Consider the following 12,396-nt stretch of genomic DNA (forward strand, 5'->3'; position numbering starts at 1 on the left):
TGTTGCCGAAATTGGTCAGGAAAAGAGTCTTACTTACTCGTAGTTTGCTTAAGCGACGATTTTTAGAACACGTATATGATGCGAGTACTTTTATTTAAATAATATATATAAATTATATTACAAACTCAAAGCGCTTTCCTTAATGTTTTTAATGACACAATAATCAATTTTGCTTATCACATGAACAAAGCACTTAGAAATTTTGCTCGTCATCAATCAAGTATAATTATAGAAAAGATGCATTGGAGTAATCCCCGCCGACGTTCTTCGACGAATACATAACATATATACATACCAGTATCTATATCAGTATTATAACTAATATTATAAATGTAAAAGTGAGTTTCTTTGTTTGTTACGCATTCACGTATCAACTACTCGTTCGTACTCGTACACGTTGTCAGGGCTACGGAAAAGGATATAGGGTACCTATCACCTGCCCCAAACACGGGAGACGGTCCCGTGCCCCGAACGCTCTCTCCCCTACCCTCACTTGCAGGTAAAACCAAGAAACCAGTACTTAATATAAATATTATAAGCTTATTGTACAGTATTTTAGGTTCGGTTAATTTACAAGGTCAGTTAAACCTTAAAATATCTTTGTAATTAGGTAATACTATTGTATTGTTTGGTTCAGTATAGTTAATAGCAGAGAATATTTAAGCCTATCAATTATTTATCCAATATCTAATATTTATTTCTAAATGTATAAAAAATACGTTATTTATATTAACGAAATAGCGTGATTTTATATTATAGACACTAACCTTTTTCGATAAAAAGCCTAACTTAACAAAAAAAAACTGTGTTCAAACAAAGAAACTAATCAGCTTTATAATCGTAAAGAAACTTTTAAAAACTAAATATATCCAAGTATCTAAAAATACAAGTACACTATTTTAATTTAAGCAATTTGACGCAATCACCCTGTGATTATTATAATTAGCGTACATAATATTATGTACCGTTCGTATTTATTGTTGGACAAATTGAAACGGGGATAAATTGGATGTGCAATGGAACATTCTAGAACTTTCTCGCGGGTTTGATCCTTTGTTATCGATTGAAAGTTAGACATGCGCAGATAGGCGGCCTGGATCTAGCTTGCTGGGCCCGGAAAAATCTAGATGTTGCTTGTTATACAGTACGGTGACACACATATTGGAGCATGTTTAAAATAAAGTGAAAATTATTTAATAATAACATAAATTCAACGAAGTTATCTAATTTAACGTTCTGTGCCGACTGGAAGGGATTTCAAATATTATTGTAAGTAAATATGCAAGACATTGTTTTAAAAATAAATGAAAATTTAATACATATCATATACATATATCTATATAATATATTTATATGTTTGGTGTTTAATATACCATTGCGAATTTTATATACCCATGCAAAAAACATGCGAAGTATTTTTAGCTTTTATATAATATTTGATTTATAAATTGAATCTTTCCACCTGAGGTCTTTATCCAGAATCCTGTTGTATCTAGTCAAAGATCATGATACGCACACAATTTTAATTATCCCAATAACTTACTTTATTATTTTTTATATAAAATTATATGAAGTATATATACTGCTGGGCTAAAGGCCTCCTCTCCTCTTTTTTGAGGAGAAGGTTTTGGAGCTTATTCCACCACGCTGCTCCAATGCTTATATACTTAATATTTCTATTTTTGGCAATAATGTTATTTGTAAAATCGAGTTCTGTTTATACGTGCGCATGCATACTCAATAAAAACAGCTTAGCTTAGGGCACTTGTTGCGTATTTGTTTATATCACTGAACCATATGTATCAGGCAAACTGGCAAATGGACCGTCTGATGCTAAGTGGTCACCACCGTCTATAGATATTACCTCTGTAAGAAATATATTATATTTAACGTTATTATGTGTACGTTATGTTTACGTTACCTCTATGCAATCCTGATTGCAATGGACTTCTTTCAGCAAACGCTACCAAATAGGGTTTGGCGTTGAAGATGGACCCGGCGAAGCCAAATGGTATGTACATGTTTTTTAATAAAGTATTTTTAAATAGGAATGAAACAAGAATTAACACGGATTACAATTTCAGATCCAGTTGCTGGTGCATCGTCTTCATCAGATGGACTACCCCCTGGAATGGGTATTGACGATCCAGCGGACTTACAAAGAATACTCTGTATATTCAAAACTCTGGAAACAATAGTATGGTTCTATTTTTATTACTATTGTCTCAATTAATTATAAGATAATTAATTGATGTTTTTGTTTTTTTTTCAGATTAAGCCGATAAAAACGCAGGCCGATATTATGCGAAATAGGAAATATTATCTTGCCACCCATTTTCATCGATACAAATATATAAGTGGAGTTGCAAAGGTAACTTATTTATTTTATTATCGATTTGATTTTATTAAATTTTACACTTATTTATATTTTTATAATTTTTGTATTACAGATACCAAAGCCTTTTCCGACTTCTGGGACATCTTACTTCTTGCGCCCGTATGGCTATTGGGTACGAGATCCAGATTATAATGCTCCTCCTCCAGGTAAAACATATAATTTTTATTTATTTAGAAGTTTAGATACATATTTACAATAAAACAATAAGTTACCATTATTATCACTGTTTCAGACACCTCAACAGTGCCCATGCCGTTTGAAATAAGAGAGGGGTTGGACCGAACAGTCGCAACTGAAAATATACGTAAATTGTTCAAAGAATTGGATGATATAGTATGGCATATCTTATTATCTCTGTCACATGTATATTAAGATATGGAGATAGTTTATAATATTATGAATGTTTTACAGCTAAGTAAGCGGGGTAAGACTACAAGCGGACCTGAGTCCGAGGCAAATAAAGAAACTCAGTATGACAGACATCCAGAGAGAGTGCAAGACACACCGGAAGACACATCGAAAGACAAACCGCAAGACGCATCGGAAGACACACCGCAAGACGCATCGGAAGACACACCGCAAGATGCATCGCAAGACACACCGCAAGACACACCAAAAGACGGTGAACAGGACTATGAAAAACATTTGGCAAAGGTATTGTATAATGTGGATACGTACACAATATATGTGCGTTAAGGGTATAAAACGCGTACCAATTGAATCAATACATTTTTTTTTCAGTTACTAAAGGGTACGAAGATGTAATTTTTTTGTTCAAGAAATTCTAATTGCTGACAGAAAAGTCGCGAAGAACATCATCACTCTTATTACCATCGATGAAGTTATATCTACTCATGAAAACAATAACGTTGAATGAAACCGAGGAATAAATGGAAAAAAAATATTTTTGTAAAAAAAAAAAATCTACAAAATTTTGATTGAATGAAGTTTACCTTTAACTTTAATAAATGTCTATACAATACTACGACTATTTAAAATATGAAAAATAAAATTACCCGTAAAAAATATTTAAATTTTATCTTATAAATATATTTTACGAAATCTTTCGCAATTATGTAATTTACGTCAATATAGTATTTTATTCTAGCAGATTTGAATGAATGACGTCATCGTTTTATTGAAACTTCGTGCCATTTACTTGCGTCTTGATTCTTGTTAACTTATATATCTTAATCTTTTATCGGTGTTTAGTGTGTAGTTCTAGTTATGTAGTTTGTTCAAATCGATTTTCGTGTTCATATTAGACTAACGGCCAGTTTCTGAAGAGACATTCAATTTGTCTAACACCAAACGCATTTGATTAGACTTTAATATTTGTATTAAAATTAAATTCAATAAATTCTTATTAGTTTCATTAATGCAATAACGTTTGAGAAACGATCATAATATTTTTCTAAGCTAATCGGTGTTTCGGTTACAAATTTTTAATTTTTTAATTTTAAATGATCTTTTCTGAACATGACCATTAGTCAAGAATTATAAATGTCTGTCTTCGATGTGTAATTTGTAGACGTCTTTGTTATTTGGTGACCTTAGATTAGATAAATTTTAATTACCTTAATTATTGTTATTCAAATATGTAATAATGACACTATATTTAAAAAAATTAAAAATACAAAATGCACAAAAAAAAACAACGAAAAAAAAAGTAGTATATCACAGAATTGTACATAGCTATGCGCCATTGAAGTCTAATTTTTTTTAAATGACATATTGTTTAAATTATCTCTATCTTTGCTTTATTAATTTTAATAATTTATTATCATGCCATTCTGTTAAGATATTTAAAAATTTATGATATAGTTTTCTTTTCTACCTTTCTACTGTATGTATATATTTGTAACAATAAAGGTTTTAATCTCTGTGTGTAAATTTGCGTTTCTTTCTACTTTAATTATACCCGTTTCTTTTCTTTTTTTTGTGTAGCGACTATTGAAGATCTTTAATGTTATCAATAAAAACTCGAAAATAGGACTAGAAACAAACTCAGGAACATGAAAATTCATATAAAATCATGTTAACCTCTAATTTTCAGAAATAGTTTTCGTCAAATTTCGACCAGTGGGTGACTAATAGCTTAGTTTATTTTCAACAGTATCATCATCATTCACCATCATCATAACCAACCAATAGTGTTTATTTTAATGATAGTTCGAAGTAACTTTATTGAATCTCATACAAAGAACAATGACATGTCACTTAAAAGTAAGTGGAATTCTAATAAAGTTAACTAATGTAAGTTTTTCTGGCAGTTCGGTCATATCTCACTGATTTGTATATTAATACTATATTTGTTGTGCGACAGTTTTAATTTTACGACTAGCTACTCAAAAATCCAGCTAAACGGTATAAAAAGCTCATAATTATGTCTATTCGTTTTAACTACTTAAGTTAATTTTTTTGTTTTGAATTTTGTAGATTATTACTTTTTACTTTCAAAGTTACCTATTACTTAGTAGTAAGGTTTAATAAAGTTTGCATTGAATTATTTAGTTTTGACCTTATTTACAGTTTATTAGATTAGAAGGGTTATTTTTTCTATAATTTTTAAATATATTTTCTTTATCATTAATTATAATGGTCCGGGAGGTAGCGTTGCATTTTAGGTAGAGATTTTACGCAGATCGATTGCCATCATTTTCGACAGATCTCTCGAATGACTAATAAGTGAACCGTGCGTCAGCTGACGCACCCGCGGTGGGTTTGGCTGTAGGAGGTTGCGAAAGTGGCAAATTAAAAAAAGGGAATAGTACGTCGGTTGAAACTTTCTTCATGAATAGTCAACATCATACTGAGCTGGAAAAATATCGTCAGCTGCACAGTAGAGGGGGTTTTGCGTCAGCTGACCAGCTGAACTTGTAAAAAAATATGAAAAATAAAGTCATAGTATGTCGGATAAAACTTTACTACGTCATTGCTTAAATATTTGAAAATACGAAAGCAATCGTCAGCCGCCTGGGTAGTGGTGGAAAGACCGTCAGTTGACGCAGTAAAGATTTGGTCGAAAGGTAACGATGCAAATACAAAAGTCATAGTAAGCCGGCTGATGTTGATGTCAACGGAGAGTGATCTTATATAGCTAATAAGCAAACCGACCGTGATCTATCTATGAGTCAGAAAGTGTACTGGTGGTCGTTAATAGCTAGTGCTGCAGTGGTGGTGACCTTACTTGGTCACCAAGAGTCGAGTTAGATGCGAATACAGAGCCCAAAAGATCAGTTTTCTTCTTCACGGTAAGGGTTAACGAGTCATCACTTCTGTGTAGAAATGTAAGGGAAGATAGATGGCTGACAGCCTACTAAGACAGATTTAGCGAGAGAGTTCTCGAAGGAATCTATCGTCAACCCTGCCAATATACTCTGACTTCGCCTTAGCTGTTGCCAAGTTTTGAATGTTGTAGAGGCATAGTTGTATTCTTTTTTAAATGTGCTGGTATTTACATCAATTGATTGAATTAGGTTTTTAAAAAATAGAACACCAAATTATACAAATTAGTGTGAAATAAGCACGTAATAACTCGTAAAAATACAAATAACGCATTTAACAAAACACAAGTCGCACCAATAATTAATTAATTACTTTATCTTTCTGTCCACCAAGGAAATAGCGAAATATTTCTTTTAGCGTTGTTAAATATTTATTTAAATTAGTTGTTGGTATAAAATGGTATCTCCGAACTATATTTATATGTAAATAAATACTTAAACACGGTCGTTTGTTCATAAGGTAGGCAACAACACAACAACTTTTATCATATATATTAGGTCCTTACATATGAAATTAGCGTTTTGTCGTACTGACCACTTTGATCTGAAATATCTTCGCTTTGGTTAAGAATTCCAAATTCAAATTTATAAATTCATTTAGCTGGTACATTTGAGTTTTGAAATCAGTCATTCATTTGTTTTTTCCTCATTATTTTTTTCTTTGGCGTCGCTTATTACCGCACAATGGAAAACATGAAATATCGGTATATTTACGAGTACGAGTTCTACCGTGGCACCAGTGCTGCAAAAACAGCTCGAAGGATTAATGATGTGTACGGCGCTGGTGTCGCAAAAGAAAGCACTGCTTGTATAAAGCCCTACCTCAAAATGAAACATGTGCAAAATTATGTATTATATTTTGTTCAACATTGAGTACAATTTTTCTGTGGCAATGTAGCAAGTTCTCCTTCTACCGTTCACAATCTATATAGAGTTTCAAGGCCGTTTCGAGTACTAATGAAGACGACTAATTAAGTGGCACATCTGACAATAATAGAAATATGTTTTATTTATACAAGTTCACTATGTTAGTAAAGTTTTTATAAAAAAAAAGCATTACTTGGAGATATTAATATTAAAAGTTTGTGTATTTTAAATGTTGTTACTTGTACCCAGAAGTATGTGTATGAAGTTGTTTTGGGGAATATGTACATACAAACATTCACTCTTCAAAAAGAAGCAGATCAGACTTATTTTTTCATTTTCATACTAGTGTTTCCACCCCATTTCTCCCGTTTGAGGTTGAATATCTGAAAACGACGAAATACGTATGCTTTTATTTCTTCTCACACGCTTTAATATTAAATATCATTCTTATTATATCAAAAATGGCGGAGTTCCCATACAGATTTTCTACCATTATTTTAACCTTTTAGGGGGCAGATTGTCAAAAACGCTGATATAAATGTTTATTTATTTCTGTTTGTACATGAAATTTCATGCCTGTAACTTTGAAAATGACGGGTTTCCATACCACGGCTTATCCCTTATTTTAACCCTTTAGGGGGTCCTTTAGGGGTGGGTGAATGTGCAGAAATCCTTCCTTAGTGGCTGTTAACTTAAAAAATGCATCAATTGTGTCTATTTATGGGTGCATCACTCAAGTCTAGGGAACTACCTAAAACGCTAGGATTCATTGTTGTGATCAAATGTGATTCTATTGTTCAAATATGCAATAATGCCACACAATAAGCTACTTACTTAAACTTTTACTTAGCGTTTGATGACAGTTAAGAAGATGATGTTATCGAAAACTTATAAAGTTTAATGAATGGCTCTGAATATTTTTATTTATTATAACTGCCTTCTCCACAGATAGTATTAGGACAAAAATTATGTCATGGCATTCAAATGATTTCTAATTACACTCATCACTCACTTACGTCTAAGACGAAGTCAGTGAATGATATCTAGAATAGAATCATACATATATTTTTATACAAAATCGTCATGTTTTGTTAGATTTATGAGTCAGTTATTAAATTTTTGTTTCAATAATGCTGTGTATTTAACCCATTAAACACGATCACTGGTTGCAAATGAAACCCTCTAAAAATTTAGGGACTTCAACGTATACGTATAAAAGCTTTCTAGTGGATAAGTGGATACTTGGACTAAGCTACCTTTTTTATAAGCTAAGATTTTATAGATATAAGATTACATTTTAGTAAACATACTCCGCCATACTCTATACCTAGATCTACTCGCGTATATAATTATAATCAATTACTTCCATTATTATATAAAACTTAAAATAGATAAAAAATAGAAAACATATTTATAATATAGAACTATTTATTTTGTTTTACGAAACATTTTTTTAAATATTTTTAGTTAGATGATAAATTGAAATTATATAGTTTATAAAGTAACGCTGAAGGCGTTATATAAATAAGTACGTATTATTTCAAATATATATCAAAATATATATACATATTCAATCGCCAAGTACACTAGTATTGTTGTATTCCGGTTTGAAGGGTAAGTTCGCCAAAGTAATTACATCTTAGTTTCCAAGGTTGGTGTCGCTAATGTGGTGATGATGTAAGGAATAATTAATAATCCTTGCAGGCGCCAATAGACATGGGCAAAGGTGGCCGATGTACCCTACCGCAGTCCTATTTTATTAAAAAAAATACAGAACATGAGAATGTACTTTTTTATTATTCTCTGTAAAGACACACTAATTTTCGAAACTACTAGACGGTTTTTTTTTGCGTTTTGAATGGATAGATTAAGCTCAACTAGGGACAACATTCCGAATTTTTTCATTGAAATTGGATGACAGTGAAATAAGTTATCATCATTTAAAAATAATTTAAACGTCATTTATAATAGTATCATAATATAATAGATTTATCAAAAAACAAGTGTAAGAGATATAAAAACAGTAGCAGAATATGTTAATGCATTTTTTAATATATCGTAATAAAAGCGACTTTCACGCGCCTCGTAACATATATATAGTGGGTGGTTTCAGTCCAGTCTAGCTTGCAAAAAGCCACCAAGTAAATATTGTACTGATGAACAGAATGCATTGTATTGGGGTAAGACATTATTTTTGACTGTTGTTAAACCGATTTGCTTAGTAATGCATAGCTCTTAACGGGCTAAGATTTGGGACTTAACGTTATATTAACTTTTATTCACCTTAAAAATACCTATCCAACAATGTATTAAATGGCATCATCCTCTTTATAATATTAATATAGATATATTATTGCGCGAGCGAATCCGCGGGCAACAGCTTTTATGTATACAAAATCCGTTCTTAGTAAGCGTGTACTTAGGGGAAGAATTAACTGTGACAAATTTTAAGTTTATCGGGCGGTGGGAAATCTCTTATATATATATATATATTACTAGACTATATATAATTGATATATACATTAGTAATTAATTAAAGGAAGAATAGAAATTAATAAAATTATGTTTATAGTTATTATAATATTAGGATTTTTAAATAATATTTTAGACTCATTTTAGGGTATTTAAAAAGGAAAAACTTTTCCATAACATTTCGCATTCGACATTTTTATAGTTTTCAATTTCCGTTAATTAATAATCAATTTAAAATTGAGAAAATCTATGCAATAACTTGATGTTTGCTTTCATTATACAAGTACATTATCATCATAAATTTGTGCAAAGTACATATTAATATTTATAAATATCACTAGAAAGGGTGCGGGTGGACACACCCACATCCCTACTACTCCCTATTCTCACCCCAATATCCAACTTTATTGTGTATTGATTCTAGAATAAACATGCGCAGATAGCTGATCTGGGTCTAGCTCGCTGGACCCGGTATAAATCTAGGCATTGCATTTTCTGCATTCATCTTATGAGGACATATTTTGCGTAACGAGTTTTGAGATAATTGCATCAAGTGATTAATGTTTTAATTCTTTTCTAAATTATCTCAGTGTGACGTGAAGTGATAGTTAGATATATAAAGTAAGTATGATACATTTAATTTTTAATAAATAAAAATATTTGTAATTTTATTGTATATAATATATTTAAATAAGAATTATTTACATTTTTGTTTATATTATAATTGTTTAATGTTAGCTGAATTGTCGAATGTCGAATTCTTATAACATTTTTGACAAAGCTTCTAAAGTTAGCATAAGCGACTGATTATAATCGTCAATAATCATAATTGCTCTGCTAATCTCGATTTAAAGAAAAGGGTTCCAATGCGAAACAAAATGTAGTTGATGATATTAATATTGATTTTGTATCGGTAGCCACCCTCCCTCCTCTAACCAACTGAGGCAAACAGGAGCGAGGGCAATCGGGACCCCTTGGTGCAGGGGTGCGCTGAGCACATAATGCAGCTTGCGCGCGCATGGCATTTGAGAAGGATACACATATATAATGTAATAGCTTAAGCTTATATGTTCTTGTGCGTAAATTTATGATGGTAAATAATAAAAATAATCTACATATCATATTCGGAATTGCTATTCAGTGTGTTAGAATTGTTGCCCCTATTTCAGGCGGGCAATATTTGTACAGTGGCTATTTTTAATTATCGCATATACCTATTTATTTACTTTATGTAAATAATTCTTATTATTAAAATTTTAAGCTTATTATTAATAAAAACGTTGAGTTTTTCTAATGCTTAGCGAATAAGTAAAGTCATATATAAATTGACCAACTCGCACTGGCGCAGCGTGGTGGAATTCCTCAAAAAGGAGAGGAGATCTTACCCCAAATAGTGGGACATTTACAGGCTCTTACTTTACTTTTTATACTCTAAATATAAATCAAACTTATAAGAACTCCCATCTATGTTACTGGTTTATTTTAGCTTCAGTGAATAATAAATACTTTGAAAGGTAAATGTTCCACTATTGGGTAAAGAATTGCTGTCCATTTAGTAAAAAAATTAGGTATTAATCTATAAGCTCTTCGATGCGATTGTAAAATTAAATGTTGCACAAGAAGGTATTTTATCGCTTTGCATTTAAGCCCGTTATCTCGATTAAGAGGAGTTCTACTCATTGAACCTGTCTATGTTCTCCTCACATAATCAAAAATTAAAATAAAATCATTTCATTTCAACAATTCGATCGTTGCAGGTAACTCCAGTAAGAAGTACATCATGGAAAAGGATAATAAAGAGGAACAATGTATGTATCTACGACTAACAAATTTTATTAAATACAAGTTAAATGTGGAGAGATAAGATCAACAATAATATTTAATCATTGCAGTGTTCCCAGAGGAGGACACTCAACCGCCGGAGCAGGATGAAATATATGAGTGCGTAAACAAACTCAAAAAGTTGTTCATCGCCATAGACGCCATAGTATGTTTCTTTTATTTTGCTTCATTGTGTCCATACTTATATTTATCTATAGATAAATTGAAATATAAATTATATATCACAGGTAAAATCCATAATGGTCACTCCAGAAGCCGGGAAAGAAGTGCCGCAAAACCTGGAACTCACTCTCCAAACATGCAAGGACAGCGTTATGACAAGGGTACGTACGCCATTAAAAAACTACTAATAGTGTGTTAAATAAAACAGTATATACATTTATAACAAGCTAATAGGATGTATTTATTTTCAGCTAGTGGAGTCAGTGCGAGAATATGAAGACTATATTAAGTCGCTTAAAGATGCTGATTCGAATGATCATTCTACTGAAGAAGATGACTTTAATCAACCAGATTAAACATTTGGTGTATAAATTTTTTTTTGATCGACATTTATAATCCAAACGGCTATATTGGCCTCGTAAATTCAAAATACTCATTTTGAATTTACGAGGTCTTGCTTACTTATATAATTTGTATTATCTATTTGGTCATAATTTTAAAGACAGTTCTTTCGAAATAATAGGCGCCGAATACTGATGAAAATTTTAAGAACAGTTACCATTTCTACAGGGATTTTTAAGAACTCTGATATGCATGGAAAGAAAATTTAATTTTGATAGAAAACGTAAAAAAAATAAGGTTTTTCGTCAATGACCTCCGTAAGTCCATGAAGTAAAATAGTAGTTTTGATAAGATAAAAGATGTTTTTGCAAATATATTAATAGAAGAGACTTGATATCTTAATCCATGATCAATCATTTTAAAGACATTTACTTTTTTTAATTAACGTCTTAAAAATGATAAGTTACATTTCACATAATATTTTTACACTACATTTGTATTTAATTAATAATTGTTTATGAAAATTTTGATTCTAGTCTCGGAATTCTGATTGTCTGGTCATTAAATATGAGGTTTCTTCTAGAGACATCTTAATATTTAAGTTTTAATCACTTACAGTAGTGCTTTTATTTTTATAATTACGTTAAATGGATAGAGTAAGAAGTGTCATATAGTTTTGTTTTTATTTGTTTTATATAATATAAAGGATATTATTTAAATATATACTTTGTTTTATGAAATGTATTAATTAACTTGCTTAGTAGGTTGTTTCACGAAATTTGTAGGTTCAGTTTGTTATTTTATTTACTACTTATATACTTACAATTAAAAAGATGGACGTATGACTATAAAACTGTTTCGCTATAAGATTAAATGATAGGGTTGTTTTAAGTCAATGAAAAAGATCAAGGAAATAAAACAGTAGACAGTTTTGATAAGAGAAAAGATGTCTTTGCAAATATATTAATAGAAGAGATTTGATATCTTAATCCATAATCAGATCTTATGTTTCATAAAAAAATACAC

General features: G+C 30.9%; 2 protein-coding genes across 2 annotated transcripts; both read left to right on the plus strand.

Moving 5' to 3' along the window:
* Positions 1-1,161: 1,161 nt before the first annotated feature.
* On the plus strand, positions 1,162-3,284 carry LOC126780411 (uncharacterized). Its single transcript, XM_050504884.1, has 8 exons — positions 1,162-1,269; positions 1,958-2,011; positions 2,085-2,197; positions 2,273-2,371; positions 2,451-2,544; positions 2,631-2,731; positions 2,810-3,052; positions 3,140-3,284. Exons 2-8 carry the CDS (start codon positions 1,990-1,992, stop codon positions 3,161-3,163), a joined length of 696 nt encoding a protein of 231 aa, XP_050360841.1. The 5' UTR covers positions 1,162-1,269; positions 1,958-1,989; the 3' UTR covers positions 3,164-3,284.
* Positions 3,285-9,552: 6,268 nt separating this feature from the next.
* On the plus strand, positions 9,553-11,410 carry LOC126780426 (uncharacterized). The gene is made up of 5 exons (XM_050504908.1): positions 9,553-9,645; positions 10,782-10,832; positions 10,917-11,011; positions 11,094-11,189; positions 11,280-11,410. The coding sequence occupies exons 2-5, from the start codon at positions 10,805-10,807 to the stop codon at positions 11,382-11,384; spliced, it is 324 nt and encodes a 107-aa protein (XP_050360865.1). The 5' UTR covers positions 9,553-9,645; positions 10,782-10,804; the 3' UTR covers positions 11,385-11,410.
* The last annotated feature ends 986 nt before the right edge of the window (positions 11,411-12,396 follow it).

The sequence above is a fragment of the Nymphalis io genome, chromosome Z (assembly GCF_905147045.1).
Source record: "Nymphalis io chromosome Z, ilAglIoxx1.1, whole genome shotgun sequence".
Lineage (NCBI taxonomy): Eukaryota > Metazoa > Arthropoda > Insecta > Lepidoptera > Nymphalidae > Nymphalis > Nymphalis io.